General features: G+C 43.1%; 1 protein-coding gene across 2 annotated transcripts; it reads left to right on the top strand.

Moving 5' to 3' along the window:
- The first annotated feature begins 1,049 nt into the window (after window positions 1-1,049).
- On the top strand, window positions 1,050-20,615 carry Rwdd1 (RWD domain containing 1). Of its 2 annotated transcripts, XM_051175528.1 has the most exons (7): window positions 1,050-1,233; window positions 8,623-8,688; window positions 13,572-13,702; window positions 15,946-16,089; window positions 16,766-16,898; window positions 17,628-17,690; window positions 20,315-20,615. In XM_051175528.1, the coding sequence occupies exons 1-7, from the start codon at window positions 1,161-1,163 to the stop codon at window positions 20,434-20,436; spliced, it is 732 nt and encodes a 243-aa protein (XP_051031485.1). In that variant the 5' UTR covers window positions 1,050-1,160; the 3' UTR covers window positions 20,437-20,615. The 2 variants fall into 2 exon arrangements, with proteins under 2 accessions (XP_051031485.1, XP_051031486.1); XM_051175529.1 differs by lacking the exon at window positions 8,623-8,688.
- Window positions 20,616-20,868: the final 253 nt, after the last annotated feature.

Genomic DNA, 20,868 nt, shown 5'->3' with positions numbered 1-20,868 from the left:
CAGGCCTTCAATCCCACCCTAGGCAGACCTCTGAGTTCAAAGCCATCCTGGTCTACAGAGTGAGTTCTAGGACAGCCAGGGTTATACAGAGAAACCCTGTCTTAAAAAAAAAAAAAAAAAAAAACTGTGAAGCAGCTGCTTCCCTTAGTCCACCCTGGTAACAAATCATTAAAATTCCTTTAAGTAAACAAACAAAGCAACTTGTTACTTCGTGGGCCCTAGTACTAAGTATCTCAGGAGTTTCCTTTTCTCTCTTTAATGCTTAAAAGAAGACATAAATCAACCCTTAATATATTTAAAGTAAGTCAGAAGTGTGGTAGAATACATCTGATACAACGTATTCCTTTGTTGTTAGCAATACTTGATAGTTAAAAACAAAAACAAAATTCTATGTGTAAGTGAGTCACACCCAAATCACTGCACTATTGAGGGCAGGGTAGGGTATCATGAATTCCAGCAATCCTAGGCAAGATCCATCCAAGCAACAACAGCAACCACAGGCAAAACTTAGAAAATCTGAAAAACTCATCCATGGAGCCATCAATGATTCAGCAAGAGAACGCTATACAAGTAAAGTGAGCTTTAATACATAAGAAAGGTTGAACAACTTGGGAGGAATAATTTTGTTATGTTGAGTTATTATGCCTAACGCACATTTCCCCACATTTCGTTGACGCCATCAAGTCCTCTTTTGTTATAAACAAATGTACGTCCGAGTAGCTGCTTAACGCTCTGGGCCTGAGCGGGGAACCTGGGAAAGCGGAAGGGGCGGAGCTCCACGCCCCGCCCCGCCCCGCCCTCGGCGTCGCCAGCGCGCCCTACGCGACACCCAGACTTTCAGCCCAGACGTATAGAGCGCAGAAGGATCGGAAGCCCGCAAAGCCGAGCCGCGGGCCCATCCGGACCTTCCCGAACGCCCGACCGGCTGCCGGCACGCTCCAGCCAATCCCGAGCGGCCGTTGGGCAGCCAGCCAATCAGCGGCCCAGGCACGACGAGTCGAGCCCCGACCCGCCGAGCCGGGCTGATTCTCCGCCGGCCGGGCCAGGCCTTCCCACCCGGACTGTGCGCGTGCGCCCGCCCGGCAGCCGGCGGCCACGGGGTCCGCTGCAGCCCGCAGCCAGGGTGTCGCGCCGATGCAGGGGCAGCAGCGCGGGCCACCATGACAGATTACGGCGAGGAGCAGCGCAACGAGTTGGAGGCGCTGGAGTCCATCTACCCCGACTCCTTCACAGGTAACTGTGGCCGCCGCCCGCGCTGGGGCGGAGGCCGGGCCCGCCCGCCCGCCCCCTGCCCCGGCTCCCCGGTCGGTTTCCAGCTCCCTGCCTGCCCCCTTCCCCACTGTCCTGAAACCTGAGGGTCCGGGCGCCGCCGCCGAGGCCCCGGGATCGGCCCCGAGCGCTTTGGTTTCGCGCAACCGCAGCCACCCGAGATTCGCGGAAGCAACTCTGGGACTTTGGCCAGAGCCGCGGAGGGTGGTCCTTCCCCGCACCCCCGCCTCCCTTTCATCCCCTTGTTCTTCCTGCAGCGATGCCTGGCATGCTGAGCTCTGAGAGCAGCGCGCTCGGGTTTGTCCATTTTATTTAGGCAGAAGGATGAGCGCGGCGTTCTGCAGAATGCCTGGTCTGGTGTGCGTCGTGGCCGCTGTGGCTCTTAGGGGCGAGACTGCACGGTAATTTAGACTTCGTCGAGGTTCTGGAGGCCCGGGGAAGGCAAGTGGCTTGTGCTCTGGGTCCGCCTCCGGGTCCCAGTTCTTAACCTGTTCTTTCGGCTTGCAGATTCAGGTTTGGGATCCAGCTTCAGCGATTTGGGCCAAGGGAAAACATGTGTGAGAAAATAAATCATTATTAGGGGAATCCTTCCGCGTGAGCCTGTGTTTTCGTGGATAACCTATCTATGGTTTTTTCTTAGACTTGAGATTAGTCAGGGTAAAGCCAGTTTGAAGCGGGTAGGTTCCAGTTTGGTGGGATTTACATTCCCCTTCCTCCAAGTGTTGTGGCATCCCTGGTTGTCTGAATCAAGAGTCTAAGGGATACTGCTTTAACTCTTGAGCCCCAAACCCACCCTCTGGTTGTTTAGTTTTTTTTCTTGGCTTCACCATTTGGTCAACTGCTTGCAGTGGTGGCAATTTTTATTCTGCTTTGCCAACAGGCAGATGTCTCTCAGCTACCCCTGGGTAGTTCCAGCTGTGTTCATGTTCTCTCTCACTACAGCTGTGCTGAGGGTGTTCAGGGATGAATGAAGTGTCATTACCTGGGTGAGTGCGTTAGGAGGCTGGCTCCCTTCTCTATTCTTGCACATATGTCAATGTCAAACTAAAATAGAAGCCTAGGGTCGGTTGTCAGATAGTCTTAATCTGATGTTAGACCTTTCTAGGACTCTGGAAAAATAATACGCACAAACCCCTTGTAGGCAGAAGCAAAAGTGCATGGGGTTTGTGATATTCTTGTCTTTGATGTAAAGGTGCCCTTTGCTAAATACTGTGCGTGTATGTGCATCTTACAAAGATGATTTTAAATCCTAAAGCAGTATTGTGTCAAAATTTACAGGTCCCATTAGCTGTAGTATAAGAAATTCTTGTTAGAGGAGCCTGAGCCAGGGTAACAGATGACAATTTATGACTATTTTGATGCGTTCAGCTATTCTGTAGTGACCAGTTGAGCCTGCTTATAATTCCTGTCAGCATCTGTACAATAGATAAAAAGATCTTGATTTATACTTCATAGGGATTTTTGCATTGCTTTTGAGCATTGTCTTATGAAACCTTTTAGAGAAAAGATAGGACTTTGAAATAAAATATTTCTGTGCTTGGTCTTGGAAATTCTAAGGTTTGCTGTTTTGTGGCTTGTTGTATGTTTCCATACTTACATTTAGGTTTAAGAAAGTTACCCTGTGTCCGTTTGCCAAGAGCACTAGTTTCTTGCCTCATTTTGAATCACATTTATTATTGGACTTAGCAAACACTCTATCTGGTGAAGGAATTGGACCTCATTCTGCCCCATCCTCCCCTCTCTTTAATGGATACTTGTGAACTAGGAGAGAAGCATTTGTTGGGTACACCTGACCATGCGTGCTATCCAAAAGGCAACTTGTGGCCCATAGACCTCACTGCCACTTAGTATTTGTGCCGTTCTATTTGTGATGACTTTTTGGTCCAGGGTTGCTTGTCTTGTGAATCATCACCATGTTAGTTTCTCCTTCGTACCTACGCCACAGCTTGGCTGCACTTTGACCCACCCTCCTAACAGCTAGCTTTGCAAAGTCCCAGTGGACTCTCTGGATGCCATTCTCCATCGGCAGTGCTTTCCTGGACAGATCTGCTAAGGTAGTAGAATGTAGTTGTCTGCATTGCTGTATTAGGTTATGTGATAGTGGGAGTTTTCTGGAAGTCGGTGGTCGACCTTCACTTAACCAAAGCCAAGTCCCCTCAGTTCTGTTTGCTTTACCAAGAATAGACAGGATCCTGGATTTGTTCTGTAGGTTTCCGAATAGAAGTCATTAGCACTCAACAGTTACAGCTGTATCATAAAGGAAGAGTGGAGGTCATGTTGTGAAAGCAGATTTTTTTTTTTTTTTTTTTTTTTTTTTTTTTTTTTGAGAAATACTTTCTGAAAGGTTAGGTACCCCCATCAAGCAAAGGATCTATTTAATAGGAGCTTTTTGTTTGTTTGCTTGGTTTTTGTTTTTATTTTTTGTGGGCTTTTGTGTGTTTTGTGTGTGTGTGGAAGAACAACGTTGTTTGTATAGCCTGTTGGTATAGCTCTTAGACATCATCTCCATTATGTTTTCAACAAAACCCTCAATTCCACCTTTTCGTGCATGTTGTTCTCTGTGTCAGCTGGCATCTGTTCTGATTGCTTACTAATTTCTTCTTCTATGCCCAGAAATCTGCTACTTTCCTCAAAAGTACTTTGGTCCTGGCCTGGAGTGATGCTCGGAGTTAAGACCACTTGCTGCTCTATCTAGGAACCCAACCTGTAACTCCAACTCTTGGGATCCATTACCCCTTCTGGTCTCTGTAGGTTACTTCACACCTAGGAGATGTATGTGTACATGTACACACACACACACACACACACACACACACACACACACACAAATAAACTTCAAACGTGTTGTGATCTTTCCACAGCGGTGGAAGTCTGGCACCCATGGCTCGTCCTAACCCACAACAGCGTGTTAGAATGGAACTGCTTCATCAGAGCTCAGGGATCCTGTAATCAGAACTCACGGTGCATTCCTGTAATCCAAGCACGTGGAAGCCTGAGTCAGGAGGATTGGGAATTCTAGGCCAGCCTGGGTTTCATGGTGAAACCCCCATCTCGAAGAACAAAACAGAACTTAAGAATTGTTAATTTTTGCAAATACAGTTGAGTAATTTCCCCATCCCTACATTGGCATTATCCCCTCCCTTCCTCATTTTATTATTTATTTATTCATTCATTATTTTTAGATTCACCTGTGACAATCTAAATTAGGTTTTAAAAGTAAAAGTATTTTTTTTTTAATCGTAGGTGAAAGTCTCATGGCAGCTCCATTCAAGAAAGTTCCTTCAGGAAGGGGCTTCTAGTTTTGTCTTCCTTAAGGTGTGGTCTCACCATCTTGGGCAAGTTGGCAGCATCAGCAACGGCAGCATAGAGAAAGGGCTGGAGGTGGGCCTGGGGTGGGGACGCCAGCAGTTTTCTAAGAAAATGTCCTGGTGATTGTCAGAAGGCGTATATGTCTGCATTTTTGTAGCAGGGACTTGCCCCATCATACTAAGTTTTCTGGCATTTTTTTTTTTTTTTTTTTTAGCTGTACCCATTTTCCTTCCCTTTCCCCTTTAAAGTGGCAGCTTGGCTTAGTATCCTTTGCAAGCCTGGATTTCTTCAAGTGTTTGGTGGGAAATAATGTAAAGGTTGATACTTTGTAACAGTTCAATAAGCTTAAGACAAGCATAGTTGTTGATACTTCTGGGGATGGGGCCTCATCCTTCTTCATCTTCATTAGCTAATACTTTTGATTTTGTGTTGCATGTGGACATCGGGGAGATCCCTGTCTCTGAGACCTTTGTGCTCCTTTGGCTTTTTGTTCCCATGCCCTTACAGACCTCTTGGGGTTACTTTGGATTGGTAGTTCTGCTTTCTGCCTTCCTATTCTGTTGTCCCAGATTAGCTGTGTAGCGTTACTTTTGCTAACCTGTCTGTGTCCTTTAGGAATCTTCATTTACTAAGTATTTGTTAGTTACACATTAAAGAACTCAGTCTGTTGGGGAAGTAGGCAATATATATTCGGGGGGGGGGGGGATAGCCAGATGTGTTTTTGGAAAGCAGAGATGTTGAGTGAAGCTAGGGACACGCATGTGCAGAAGCAGGATTCTTGACACGTGTAGAAGGCTTTCTTTTGGGCCACCAACCAGCTCCCACATGATGACATGGAGACTTATTATTCGTTATGAATGCCTGGCCTCAGTTTATACTTGTCCCACTAGGTCTTATAACTTAATTTAACCTGCTTCTCTTCATCTATGTTTTGCCTCGGGGCTTTTTAATTTTTCCTTCATTCTGCATGTACTACTCCGTGTCAGACTGCTGGCAGACGCCTGGCCCTGGGCATCTTCCTCTTTTTCCCTTGTCCTCTCCTTCTCATTCTCTCTCTTCTCAAGCCTAGATTCCTCCTCCAACTTATTCTGTCTGCCAGTCCTACCTGTCCTCTACCACCTAGCTATTGGCTGTTCAGCTTTTTATTAGACCAATCAGGTGCCTTAGACAGGCAAAGTAACACATGTTTACATCGTTAAACAAATGGAGCGTAAACAAGTGTAAGCCATCTTTGCCTAGTTAGATATCCCACAGCAGACAGCTGTGCTGAGTGGGAGTGATGGCATTGTTAGAGCTGAAAGAAAGAAGTGGGAGATGGGAGATGAGCACTAACGAGCGAGCGGGGGCCATCAGTGATCTTAACTCACCGAGGACAGTTAGAGAGCTGTGTGTAGGGCTTCCCCCCACCATTGCCAGGCTTCGCCTGGCTTGCTTTCCTGACTGTTCTCTCTCCACCTCCTAAGTGCTGGGATAACAGGCAGGTGCCACCAGCCCTGTCCTGAGAACTGCTTATAAAAGAGGCAACGTGAGTGATGACGGAGCACGGGTGATGCTGGGGTGGGCCGGGCTGGGATAGCAGGGTGGTGCTGGGGTGGGCCGGGCTGGGATAGCAGGGTGGTGCTGGGGTGGGCCGGGCTGGGATAGCAGGGTGGTGCTGGGGTGGGCCGGGCTGGGATAGCAGGGTGGTGCTGGGGTGGGCCGGGCTGGGATAGCAGGGCTACCGTCCACCCTCGGACTCTTTCCCTTTGATTTGTGTTACAATCATGTACTGTTTGTTACTGTCTTATGTGGCTGCCACATTTTTTTTTTCTGGCAGTTTTTTCCTCCCCCTTTTTTTCCCAAATGAAGGACTCCTTACAAAGCTGCCTTTGTCTTTTTTTTTTTTTCTTGTCTCTAATGATCTCATTAATCTAATTCTGATGACCCCCTTAGTCCGATAGCTTCAACTATTACCAGCAGACCCGAATTGAGTTAAAACCTTGTTTGACTCCTATTTGCTTGTTTCTGGTTGCCCACTCCTCACCCCTGCAGGCTTCCTCTATTTAAAATCTATCATGTCTGATTTCTTCTGTGCTCACGTCTGGGTTAGTGGCACCATATTCGCAGCTGCAAACTCAACTCTGTCATCACCATCTTCATTTGCTGCTATTCCCATGGCTCCCATCCTAGTTCAGAACCTCATTATCCTTGGCCGATTGCTTGATTGCACGAGTTGCCTAGTTTCATCAGCCGCCGATCCTGTGCACTTTGTCTTGTACTGCCCTGTGCAGAGACACGGGTCCAGCTGCTGGCGCTGTAACTGCCTAGGGTTATACTGCGAATGTCCTTTCGCTAGTCCACTCACATGTACCCATCCTACAGAAAACAGTTCTTCCCTAAGCGTCCCTCCGCTTCGTCCATTGTGCCCTGCCGCCCTACACGCACTGCTCCCCCTTCGTCCACTCGACTTGCTAATGTGCCATTCATGGCTTTCAGCCTCATTCAAATAATATCCCTGAAATTTATCACCTGGGAGTCATTTTTCCCCCTTTTAAAAGGAAGCCCTGTGTGGTTTATCCAGGCTTGCACTTAGAGCTGCAGAAGCTCATGCAGGTAATTTATGTGAAAACTCTGTGCCTCAGTGTCCACATCTGTGGCCTTGAGGTCACGGTGTAGGTAACTGTTTCTGAGATGCATGCCTTGTATTTGAACATGACTGGAGTAAGAATTATGTATCAATATTCAATTGGCACCTTTTTTTAGTGGGAATAAGGTAAATCATTTTGTGGTCAGGATCTTAAATTTGGTGGACTGTAGTTAAGAGTATAAAGCCATGGTCTTGTATTGGACTTAAAGGATTTCTGTTAAAGTGCATAGCATAGCACAAGTACAGTGTGGTATTCAATCAGCATGCCTGTGATTGTTAGGCTGATAGCTTCCTGGAGTCTTGGTTGGTATGTCATTTATTTCTGTGTCCCAGTACTTACTTTTGTGGTATGTTACTGTTAAGGAAGAATAATGAGGTATGTAATAAACATTTAAAATTGGTAAGAACACCCTATTTGGGAGCTTCCAGGAAGCTTCCAGTTCTTATTCAGCAAGGGGTGTATTGTCTGAGATGGTGACGTAGGGAGAGTGCTTCATTTTTGGGGGCAAACTGCTTTTGAGTCATCATAGATGGTCATTTTGTTTTAAACCTGAGTCACAGTAAGGGCCTCCGTCTTAAAAGCATTATGATAACGTGTGTCTGTGGCATCTTCAGGAAGTACCTGCGCAGTTTAAAGCCATGCAAGTCTCCATTGTGGCTTCTTGAGTGATCTGTGCTCTCCAGAGTTCACACAGCTGCTGCCAGCTGTGAGAGGTCAGCTCTTCCCGGGGTGGAGTGAAGCCTGGGCACAGTAGTCACCCCTGCAGCCAGAGCCTTCCTGGTTATGTCTCACTTGGTTTTTAATTTTCTCTTTCTCGTTTTTTCCATTTTGCCCATTCGTTTCCTCCATTAAGTATTTGCTCGCTTTTCGCTGGGCACTGATTTGAGGTTCCTCGCAGTGTTTTATTATACTCTTGTGTGGGAGTGGATGACTGACAGATGTTATTGAACATGTTCTAAAGTGCTCTTCCAAGACTCCTTACCTATGTAAATGTTGACTTACATGTCTGGCTTGGTAAGTTTTAAGTAATTTGATGTTCAGGTTCTTACCAACCTTCTTTTATAATTGTGTGAAAGATGGTAAAGGCCCAGTCTTTTGGAAAGCTTAGATTTGGCTTCACTTAATCTTGCAGAAAATAATAAGATAATATAACAATCCATCATGAATGAATATTAGTGGGTAGTGGCTGGTGAAAAAATGCCAGAGTTTTTATTTACCACTCTATTTGGATTTTTTTTTGGAATATATTTTTCATATATTGGTAGACTTTGAGATAAAATGTGAATGCCTTGACATTTAATTGATTTGAAAGTTCTTTAAGTAAAGGTATGAATTTCTAGTGCTGAGCTGTGGTAAATTGCTGGAAGTGTCTGCTGTGGGAAGTATCCTAATAACTGCTGTGTATATTTTCTTGCAGTATTATCAGAAAATCCACCCAGCTTCACCATTACCGTGACATCGGAGGCTGGAGAAAATGATGAAAGTAAGCATGATGAAGTTACCCTGGTTTTTCTCTGCTCCTTGGGACTTCTGCTCCTTCAGCGGTCATTGTGCAGGGCACTGCAGGTGCCAAGGTTTGAGGCGCTGGGTTTGTAGCCTGTGTTTTCTGTGTAGGTGTGGCTCCTGGGGACAAAGGCGGTCTGGGCTCTCTAGTCTGCACAGTCAGTATGCTTGATGTTTAGAAGTGAAGCATTCAGGTTAACAAGACAGCAGATGAAGAGAGGTGGAGATTCTTGTTCAAAGTGTTTGTCAAGTGACTACTACTTGGTTTTTCCAGACGGGGTTTCTCTGTATTGTTTTGGAGGCTGTCCTGGAACTAGCTCTGTAGACCAGGCTGGTCTCTAACTCACAGAGATCGGCCTGCCTCTGCCTCTGCCTCCCAAGTGCTGGGATTAAAGGCATGCACCACCAACGCCTAGCTGACTACTACTTTTTGAATGCCTCTATTTTCTTTGGAAGTATAGATTATTTATTGAGCATTTGCTATTATAAACAGGCTGAATGTACACCTGTCTGCTTATCTTTGTTCACCTACCCCCTAAAAATAAAACAGCTTTAAAACTAAGTAAGCTAAATTTAGTGATAATATGAAGGTTACCTATTTTTTGGTCTAAGTTAATGTAGTAATTTTAAAAGTATATATAAGCTGGGTGGTTATTTTTTATTCTTTGGGCTCTTTTGGGGACTAATTCTTATAAATGCCTAGCCTTAGCTTGGCTTGTTTCCAGCCAACTTTTCTTAGCTTACATTATCCCATCTACCCTTTGCCTCTGGCTTGCTGTGTAGCTGCCCCTGGGGTCCTCCCCCCCCCACAGTAGACCCCCCCTCAGATGCCTCCTTCTCTTTATTCTTTCTGCCTGCCAGCTTTCCCTTTCTTCTGTCTTGCAATTGGCTGTTCAGCTTTTATTCGACCAATCATGTGTTTTAGACCTACAGAGTAACATAGTTTCATAGAGATCAACAAATGCATAAGAGAATGCAACACATTAAACAAATGCTCCACAGTGTAAACAAATGTAACACATCTTCAATTAATATTCCATAATGCACATTGAGATATTTTGCAATTTCAATAAAAAGAATGTTAGATACAGTTACTTTCTGTCCTTCTGTGGATAAGTTTCTACACATTTTCCAGTAGTCCAACAAAGTTCCAGATAAATCTGCTGTAACCTGCCCTGAGCTCTTTAGCATCAGTTGGCTGTGTGAAACCAGTGTGTGTATACAGAATGGCATGGCAGTGCTCAGTGAGACAATTTGTTACACTTCATTGAAGGTTCTGGAGACATTCCTGTGTTCTGAACAGAACCTTCATTGGGAGCTAATAACACCCTGTAGTAATGTTGTGTACAGTTAGTTCATCCTTAATTTGAGAAATGCTGTGTAACTATATGTTTGAAACAGTGCCTGCCTAGGTCATGCTGGTTTTGTTCCTGTGCTTCATTTTATTTTATTTTTATTTGAGACAGGGTTTCTCTGTGTAACAACCCTGGCTGTTCTGGAACTCGCTTTGTAGATTAGGCTGGACTCGAACTCACAGAGATCTGCCTACCACTACCTCCTGAGTGCTGGGTCTAAATTCATTTTAATGAACTGATTGGTAAAAGTGTTGACAGGGAATTGATATGTAGTTTGTAGATATGGCATTATAGATGATTACTTAAAAACTAGTCTTACTAATACTTAGGACAAATTCAAATGATGATGTTTCATCTCATCCAGGAGATTTTCAGTGTTGGTGAATGGAGAAGTGAGTTTAGGTTAGTATAGGAGAGCTGCTAGGTCATGGACCAGGGATGTAAACATTTACATGTGTTAGATCATGGAGCAAGGATGTGAAAACTTAATGTGTTAGATCATAGAGCAGGATATGTAAACATTTACATGTGTTAGATCATGGAGCAGGATATGTAAACATTTACATGTGTTAGATCATGGAGCAGGGTATGTAAACATTTACATGTGTTAGATCATGGAGCAGGGGATATGAGAAAGTAACCCTTTGTGCATTTCTACTTATGGGATATTATTGTAAGGAAAGTAAAAGATACATGGGATATTATAATCATATTCTGTCTTAACCAGTAAATGGTGACATATTTAGGGAAGTTTGCTTATTTTTAATATTTAGGGAATTTTAATGATGTACCTGTTAGGTTTGAGTTTGGAGTTAATGTCTTTATATATTTTGTTTCTTTAATCTTAATTCCTTTTTTATTTTTTTAAGATTTTATTTTTGTTCGTGTTTCCCTTCTTGTATGTAAGCATACGTGATTACATCCTGTAGAGACTAGAAGAAGGGATCAAATCTCCTGGAACTAGAGTTATGGATGGTTGTGAACCATCTTGTGGGTGCTGAGAACTGAACCTAGGTCCCCTGGAAGAGCAGCCAGTTCTCTTAACCGCTGATCCCTCTCCAGCCCTTAGTGTGTGTGTGTGTGTGTGTGTGTGTGTGTGTGTGTGTGTGTGTGTGTGTGCGCGCACGTGTGTGTGTGTGTGCGCACGTGTGTGTATGTGAGTGTGCGAGTGTGTATGTGTGTATGCTTGCCATGTGTGGAAGCCAGAGGACAATCTTAGGTGTTAGTCTTTGCCTAGCCTGCAAAAGCTTTCGGGGAGGGATTGTCCTGTGTCAGTCTGCCATCTTGTCACTGGAATTCCATGTGTGCATTCCTTACCCTGTTTTTATGTGGATTCTGGGCAGTCAAGTTTAGGTTCTCTGGCTTGTATGGCAAGTACATTATCCATGGATTATCTCTCCAGCCTTTCAGTCTTACTTTCAATTGGTAAATAGTTGTAGACATGCTATAGTGTTCTGATTTCATAAGTTTGCATATAGTGAAATGACTCAATCATGTACTATTGTTAGCATCGTGGCTATTGTTACTTTTCTGTAATGAATACTTGATATTGCTTATAGAAGGAGCAGTAAGATTTTGTTTGTTTGTTTTGCTTATGCTTTTTAGTAGATGTAGCAACACATCCTTATAGTCCCATCATTTAGAACTGAGGCAGGGCAGTTTGAATTCAAGGTCAGCCTGGGCTATGCAAATGAAACTAAAATAGACACAGTAACAACAAAAATACCTACAGTTTAACTGCTTAAAATAGGTAAGTGCATTTTAATATACCCGTAGGAGAAACTTCATTACAGTTGTTTATAATGTGTCTTTAAAAAATAATTGGGGTAATGAACATGAAAACAATAAATTGTTGAACTCCAGAGAGTAGAGGTAAATACTGATATGCCGATTGTGGTGAATTTTATGTGTTAAATTTTGTGATTTTAATTTCTTAGCAGTTACTGGCTTTCAATATTCTGTAATTGGGCTGAGGAACTGTAGTACAGTGCTAAGAACTTACCTGATACCCACAAGACCTTGCACCCTGGTCCTGGACAGGATGTCCCTGTGTAACCCAGACTGGCCTTGCACACTCAGACCCTCTGTCTGTGTAACCCAGACTGACTGGCCTTGCACACTCAGACCCTCTGTCTGTGTAACCCAGACTGACTGGCCTTGCACACTCAGACCTTCTGTCTGTGCCTGCCTCTCAAATGCTTTTTTATTTTACAATACTGGGAATGAACAAAGAAGGTCTTGAACACAGAGGCAAGCACTCTCACACTAAGCTGTGTGTCTTCCCAGTTTTGGTTCTTTTGTGCTTTTAAAAACTTCTAATTTGATTAAAATTTTTAAAAAATGTTTTGATGTAAGGTCTTCCTGTGTAGACTGTTCTGGAATTCATGATCCCCATAGGTCAACCTCCTAAATGCTCAGCTTATAGATGTATCACCACAGGAGACCATAAAAATATTTATTGATACTCGACATGAAAATTAAAACAATATCAAACCTGTAGGCTTTAGCTTTCTAATTGAGAACAATATGAGTTTGAATTTACTTTATCATAACCAGTGGGCTTTTCGGCTGATCAGTGTAAAAGGCATTTGCAGCTAAGTCTGGCAGCCAGAGTTTGATCCCCAGAGCCTGCACGGTGGGGGAGCCAGCACCTGTAAGTTCTCGATCTCCACATGTACTTTGTGACACAACCCCTCATGCAAAGCAAATAACTATATTCTTAATCACTAGGTTTAATAATAAAAATGTGAGTAATAGGAATGATATAACAGGAATGATAAACTCTAAAAGATCGTAGATTTAATTACAACTGCCTTTAACCTGTTCATGGACCAGAGCACCCATGGGCTTTATCTTGCACTCGTATACTCATAAGAATTGCACTCTTAAATGGCAGGTCAGTAAACTGGCATAAACCAGAAAGTTAAGAATATTAGTGTAGGTGAGTCTAGCTGAAAAATTCCCAGCTAGCCTCTCAAACTGCCTGGTGTAAAATGTGTCACCTACTACCCAGCTAGCCTGCTAGCACTGTGCATGTTTGAATGTGAACCAGGCTATGGCTAACTCCTCTGCTGTCAGGAACTTCCTCTAGTAAAGTCTGACTGTGAGACTGTGTGAGACTGTGGCAATAAATAGTTCAAGGCTAGCCTGGTCTACAGAGCTAGTTCCAGGACAGCCAAGGCTACACACAGAAACCATGCGTCCAAAAACAAACAATAATTTTTTTGTTTGCCAGGATTTTTTTTTTTTAAATGAATATTGTCCTCTGAAATACAGTATAGTAAAATGCCACTAGGTAATAAGTGTGTTTCATGGGCAGGAAGAGATTTCTGCCTTTCCCTTGATTTGTTTGCCTCATTTTTATTGAGGTTGTTGTTTAAATTAGTAATTCTGTTGTACTACTTTTCACTGATGTTATAAATTATTGACTCAATAGAAACTGATTTTTTTTTTTTTTTTTTTTTTTACTTTTAATGTGCTTCCTTTAAACTTTTATCTTGTGCTTTAGCTGTGCAGACTACTCTGAAGTTTACATATAGTGAAAAATACCCTGATGAAGCTCCCCTTTATGAAATATTCTCCCAGGAAAATCTAGAAGATAATGATGTCTCTGACATTTTAAAATTACTGGCATTGCAGGTAAGTAAATAATTTTGCTTTATAGCAGCATATTTTATTGGCCTTATTATAATGTTGACTAAAAGATGTTTTTTTAAAGTAAATATAAAATAGTACATTGACCAATCAGAATTCATGATATACAACCACAAAGCATCTTTTAAAAAGACAGGATTTTATTCTTTGAGAATCTCATGTATGTCTATAATGTTAACCCCAGATCCTCCCTCAACAAACTGTTCCCCACCTTCGACCCTGTTCTCCTTCTTTGTGTTTTAAAGATTTCCTTTTAATTATGTGTGTGTTTGTGTGTCTCTAGGTGGGTCTGTGCACGGAGTGCAGAGGTGTTGGCCCCCGGAGCAGGAGTCACTATCTGATGTAGGGGCTGGGAACTGCACTCTGGTCTTCTGAAAAAGCAGTTTGTGCCACCTCTCCAGCCCTTCCCTTAAATAGCTCACTACGATCAGTGCTGTCAGTATTCTCTTGGCTAGGGACCATTTACTGGAGCATGGGCAAGTTACTATCGGCCATACCCCCAAGAAAAATGACTCCTTCCCGTGGAAGCTATCAGCTGCCCATAGCTCCTCAGCTGAGGGTGGGTCTTGTGTCCTCTCCCATCTATGCTGGAATTCTGACGGGTTTGATCTAGTGTAGGTTTTGTGTGTGTTTCTACAGCTCTCATGAGTTTGTGAACACAATGACTATGCCTGTCCTGAAGACACAGAACACTTCCCTATCCTCTGGCTCTTAGTCTTTCCACACCCTCTTCCATGACGTTCCTGAACTCTGGGGGTGGACTGTGTTGTTTAGGGATGGGGAGTCAGCAGTCACGTGTTTTCAGCACTTTGGGCAGTTCTCATTCTCTCCAAGGCTGGGAACAGCATTGTGTATAAGTTTAAATACTTAGAAGACTGTTTGATAACACAACCTTTAGCAAAACAGTAATAGTAGATTCTCCATTAGGGTCTACGACTTCTCAGTCATGGGCTTTTGACCAGGTTTACATACGTATTTGCACTGTGTTTATACCTGGTGCCTATGAGAACCAGCAGAGCGCATTGGACCTTTGGAAATGGAGTTGCAGGAAAATATCTAAATTAAATGATATAGATCAAATGGACTTAAAAGATATCTATATAACATTCCATCCAGATACTGAAGAATATTTATTTTCTTAGCAGCCTGTGGAACTTTCTTTAAAACAGATCAAGTCTCAAGACATATGGGAAAACTGAAATACTTCTATTAAGAGAAACTCTGGAGCATACACAAATGCATAGAGATTAAACAATACACTATTGAATGGTTAATAGGCCCATGAAGAAGAGGGAAATAGAAACATTCCTAGAAACAAATGAAAATTAAGACACAACATAGCAGATCCTATGGAGTACTATGCGAACAGCCCAAAGAAGGAAGTGTATAGATGCATCTACACTGAGAAATAAGCAAGCTCTCAAGTAACTTACAGATACCTCAAAGCCATAGAGACCCAAGAACCCAGACCCTGAATCAGGAGACTCCAAGGCCAAAATGAATGAAATGGAAACAAAAGAATACAAAGAATCAACAAAACAGGAATTGGATCTTTGAAATGATAAATAAGTAGACACTAGCTAAACTAACCAACAGAAACAGAAGGGGACGGGCCAGATGGGCTCAGCAGTTAGGAGTAGGTGCTGCTCTTAGAGGATGTGGGTTTGGTTCTCAGCACCCACTTGACAGCTCAGCTCACAGCTCTTTTTGTGTACTGATCATCCACTCTGCTGTGCTGGGGTTAGTCTTTGATGTTACATCTAATGGTATTTGTTTTATAAAATTGTGTGTACCTGTCTTGTGTTCTGGACATACAAGCCTAGAATCATAATGTCCTCTTGAAATTCTCTTAATCCTTAAGAAGTGACCCTTTATCTTTCCCACTATATTGTTAGATTTTAGAGCAGCAATACCTCTTTGTTTCCTATGTCCATGTTCTTGTCATTAAAGACAAGGGCACACGTAGCCCAGGGTGGCCTTGAGCTCCCTGTGTAGCCAAGAATTTCCGATCCTTTTGCTTTCATCTGACAAGTGCTGGAATTTACAGGCTACTATTCCTAGCCCATACTCAAATTTTAAATGTTCACTTATCCAAATATATGGTATAACCAAATGGGGGTTTATGTTCTAAACATGGGGTTTAGTTATTATTACGAAACATTGGTCTTTGGGCAGCTTTTCTTTTCTTGAGAAGCGTGTTTGTCGCCACCCCTTTTTTTTTTACACAGGCTGAGGAGAATCTTGGCATGGTAATGATCTTCACTCTCGTGACAGCCGTTCAGGAAAAGTTAAATGAGATAGTAGATGAGATAAAAACCAGAAGAGAGGAAGAAAAGAAACAGAAAGAAAAGGAAGCAGAAGAAGCAGAGAAGGTACACTTGAAAACCTTGGTTTTCCTTTTCTTCAGGTCTCTTTGTTGACTTCTTTGATGTTTAGCTTTTCTTTTTTCTGATAATTTTATCTTTGGTTTAACGGCTGAGCTACCCCTCCAGCCCTTTTCTGATAGTTTTCGTAACTTGCTTTTGGAAGTCACAGTTGTGAAACTAATAAGTAAATTTTACTGGGGGTGAAATTTTGTTGATGACACATTGTGAGTTACAAATGGTAAAGCTCACTCATTGGCACCAAGAATTGTAAATCATTCTAGCCCGTGTGTAGCGCTGAACTGCTAAGCCCTGTCAACAGTGATCTGAGCAGTTCCTGATTATACAGAGACCAACTCCAAGCTTTGAGTAAAGAAAGAGTGATTGATGGCAGTGTTAGAAATGGCTGTGTACCCAAAATATGTTAAAACCAAGAACTTTCTTAATAATGAATAGCTATGATGAATACATGTCAGTAAGTACACTTTAGCTTTTTTTTTTTTTTTTTTTTTTTTTTTTGACTTTTCCAGAGTAAGCTGCTGAAACTAAAGAGAACTAGTCCAGGCAGAAATTATTGATGGTCTTCACCTTCATGGGTGTGTGAATCTAGAAGGCAAAAATCTTTGCCTCTGTTTCTTAAATTACTGCCTCATTGACAGGATGCTTATGTTCTTTATTTTCTAAGAAACTGTTCCATGGCACTCCTGTTACGATTGAGAATTTCTTGAGTTGGAAGGCCAAGTTTGATGCAGAGCTTTTGGAAGTTAGAAAGAAGCGGATGAAAGAAGAAGAACAAGCAGGGAAAAATAAACTAAGTGGTATGGGCGCCCCTTGGCATGACCTCTTCCTGTTACCCCACATCCCGACCATTCCCTGGCTGCAGAGATGGTCAGGACCGATTCCCATAGCAAACATGTGTCTCTTCACACACAATTTAGTTACTGTTTACAGTATATCTTTGTTTTATATTTGGTGAGTCTTGATTTGTATTCTGGATCCTGGGATAAGAATATTGAGGATCGGGGCTGGAGAGATAGATGGCTTAGAGGTTAAGAGCACTGGCTGCTCTTCCAGAGGTCCTGAGTTCAATTCCCAGCAACCACTGGTGGCACATAACCATTCATAATGAGATTTGGATCCCTCTTCTAGCCTGCAGGCAAACATGCAGACTGAACACTATATACACATAAATTTATATATATGTGTGTGTGTGTGTGTGTGTGTGTGTGTGTGTGTGTGTGTGTGTATATATATATATATATATATATATAGAGAGAGAGAGAGAGAGAGAGAGAGAGAGGATTAAAAGTCTTCACAGTGAGAAACTTAAGCCCATAGTTTTCCAGGCCTGAGGAACCTAGATTTTTCATTTTTTTCTGTTTTAGTGTGAATACAGGTCCTCTAAGGTACTGCACAATTCATAAATTTATTGAAATTCCCAGAAATACAGATGTTTACATTGTTTCATTGACCTCTTACCCTTTTAAGTGGTTGTAGGTATGAAGGAATGCTGTGCCATTTGAATTAAGCATATTTATTTCTTTTAGGGAAGCAGTTATTTGAAACAGATCATAATCTTGACACATCTGATATCCAGTTTCTGGAAGACGGTAAGATACTGTTAGACTTCCCCGTGGATGTAATATGACAGCTTTGAATCTATGAAAAGCAAATTTCGTTTTTATTTGGTGTGAGATTTTCCTGCTAAACCAGTTAAGAAATCCCATTTTGAAGATAAGTTCTAATGGATGATCCATTTGTACACTATCTGAATGTTTAAATTGTATAGCAGTGTGTGTTTTGAAGTTTTCTGATGGCTTAAGCATTCTCAGGGTGGCAGTTACAGTACATGAGCCTCTGTCACCTAGAAAGCTGGGACAGCAAGCTCAGGTGACCCTTTCCTCAAAGTCTGCAGAACTGATCCACGATCTGCTTGGGTTCAGAGAAGCCGCAGATGTGGAACTCCCAGCATCCCCTGCTGTGCAGCCATGGGAGCATCCTGCCCTGTGCTTCCCATTCGCAGACGCTTTTGTTTCGTCCTTCCTCCCACCATGCATGTCTCGTCGGCTGACGGCCTGTCTGTGTTTTTAGACTGGCCTCCGCCCGCGCTCAGTCTCACCTGATCCCGGTAGCTCCTTCTTAGGGTTGTAGGTCTCCTGAACCCTCTCTTGTGTCTGCCGGGTCATTTGGAGTTCTCTAGGTTCGGCCTCTGGATTTTCTGCTGTAGAAGGGTGGGTACTGTTGATGTGACTCGCAGGCAGGGACACTTGTGGCTGGTTCTCACCTTTTCCTTTCTTTGTGGTGTTAACAACTGAACCCCGGGCCTTGGGCATGCTAGTAAATGCTGCCATTGAGCTACACTGCCAGTCCTCAATGTTTTCTTTGGTTTGTTTGTTTTTTCCCTCCAATATATATTATTATCTTCTTTAGCAGATAGGTCAAGATTTTTACTTTTATGCTCTTAAAAGCAAAACCCAAAGCTGGGCATTGTGACTCACCACCTGTAATTTGTATTCTTGGGGACTGAAACATATTGCCCAAGTTCGAGGCCACACTGTTCTGCCCTGTGAGTTACAGGCCGGTCTAGGCTACAGAGTAAGACGCGGACAAACCAAAGCAAAAAGGTCAAAATCCAGTAGCATATTCCCTTCTGTTTTGCTGAGGAATTCCAGCTCCCCAAAGCCTAATCTCATTCTCTTTTGCTTTAGAAACTTTATTATCTTTACTTTTCCTTTCCCTCCCTCTCTTGCTCCCTCCCTCTCTTGCTCCCTCCCTCTCTCCCTCCCCCCCTTATCTTACTGTATAGCGGTGGCTGGCCCAGATCTTGCTATGTGGACCAGACTGGCTTTGAACTCAGATCCTCCTGCCTCTGCCTCTCAAGTGCTGGGATTAGAATTAGAATTGTGCTCCAACGTGTTTGGGTTCATTTATTCTTCACTCCCTTTCTTCTTCTCTTAGGTCAGGGCATCTCTTCATCTCTACATTTCCCAAAGAGACCGGTCGTGTGTCTCCCAACAATCCCCTCTCTTGTTTGAAGGCTTTACTAACTTTGCCTGAATTTTTATTGTAGCCACCTAAATCATTTCTCTGAATCTCTCCTAAAAAAAAAAAAAAAAAAAAAAAAAAAAAGATTTGTTTATTTACTTTAGTGTATGAGTATTTGACAGCATGTATGGGTGAGCCTAGTTGCTATGGAGACCAGAAGAGGGCACCACATGGCCTGAAACTGGAGTTACAGATGGTTGGGAGCCACCATATGGGTGCTGGGGATTGAGTCTGGGTCCTCTGGAAGAGTAGCAGCTCCTGCCGTAACCCAGCCTCTGAATCTCCTCCTTCGCAGGGCCTTAAATGTTCTATAGTTACTGCTCTGCTTCAGAGACAGTGCAACTCATATTTAACCATAAAACTTTAAAATTCCATGATGGGGGAAACATTCCACAGTGTCTCTTGGTGTGGCCTTGCCTGTGTTACTCCTCTAGAATCTTCTTCTAGTTAGGTTTTTCTTCTGTCTTTTCTGTACGTCTAGAACTGCTTCATCCTGACTCCTGTATTCTTGGTAGACTCGGGTGTTCTCTGATGCTATTTGGGAAGCTTTCACAACTCCCAAGTCAGTTATTCCTTGGCCTGGACTTGGTGCATTTGTTTTAGTTGTGAACTGCTCAAGGCCCTCTATATTCTTTTGGATTGAATGTCAGTAAGCTAGACTCCAAGAGGGGAGGAAGATGATATATGTGCAGTTTGGGGAGTGCTGTGGTACCCTACCATAGCTACCTTAGGCTGCCTCAGGTTGTGATGCTGGGGCAGAGGCTGGCTTAGACAGTGGAGCCTTTGCCATCAGTTATATATAAAGGGAACTAGGCAAGCATACAAGGCAATTTGTATCTGACAGAAAGTTAGCAGGTGCAGCTGAGCTTTGATGATGTGTATATCCATCCGCCACCACTAAGGAGATGAGATGATCTGTGGGGCTGATCTCAGTGATGGTCCACTGTGTAGAAACAGAATCATTGTTTTCAACGTAACGTGGTACTTTGTCATCAGATATTCCGTGAGCCTTTTGTTGTTAAAGTGGGAGACGTTAGGCTACGGTTGTGAAGACTGGATTGTGCTTCTGTTGTCAGAGTCTCTGCTGATCAATGTAGAAGGGTTTGCACAGGAGCCTGGGAGTCATCACTCCCCTACACAGTGCTTGTGCTTTTCTGTTGGATAAGCCACGCTGTCTTGCTCTTCACAGCTGGGAACAACGTGGAGGTGGATGAGTCCTTGTTCCAGGAAATGGATGACTTGGAACTGGAGGATGGTGAGGATGATCCCGACTACAATCCTGTTGCCCCAGAGAGCGACTCCTCAGACTGACAGACTGTCCCTGACTCCAGAGAGGCATGCCTGCCACAGCATCTGTGGCTATGCTCAGAGGGTTTGGATCTTCCTTTCGTTTTTTTCTAAGAAAAAAACAATATATTTCAGGAGAATATTCTTCTGGTAGCTTTCGACATTGAACTTAATAAATTGCCCATAAAATTTCAACTACAAAATGTTTACTTGCTCTTATTGGCGAACAATTGAGATATTTAAAATCATTTCATGTTGGAGAGAGCCCCTTGCATAGTAACGTAGGCTGCTGCGGTACATGTGTGGCTTACAGTTATTGCAGTCACTCGGGATTTCTGTGCTGGAGTCAGTGCTTGGTTAATGCACCAAGTGTCTTACAAGAAGACTCCAGTAGATAGAACAATTAATAACCTAGACTCCAGGTGCAATGATTTTGAGTCTTAACAAAATCAGGAG

Source organism: Phodopus roborovskii, unplaced genomic scaffold, assembly GCF_943737965.1.
Source record: "Phodopus roborovskii unplaced genomic scaffold, PHOROB, whole genome shotgun sequence".
Lineage (NCBI taxonomy): Eukaryota > Metazoa > Chordata > Mammalia > Rodentia > Cricetidae > Phodopus > Phodopus roborovskii.
Note: the sequence above shows the minus strand (reverse complement) of the source record. Positions and strands in the feature narration are given on the sequence as shown.

Coding starts and splice junctions, on each gene's coding strand:
- Rwdd1 (XM_051175528.1), top strand. CDS start 1,161: ATGACAGATTACGGCGAGGAGCAGCGCAACGAGTTGGAGGCGCTGGAG. Junction 1,234..8,622: donor CTACCCCGACTCCTTCACAG/GTAACTGTGGCC, acceptor ATTTTCTTGCAG/TATTATCAGAAAATCCACCC. Junction 16,090..16,765: donor AAGCAGAAGAAGCAGAGAAG/GTACACTTGAAA, acceptor TTATTTTCTAAG/AAACTGTTCCATGGCACTCC.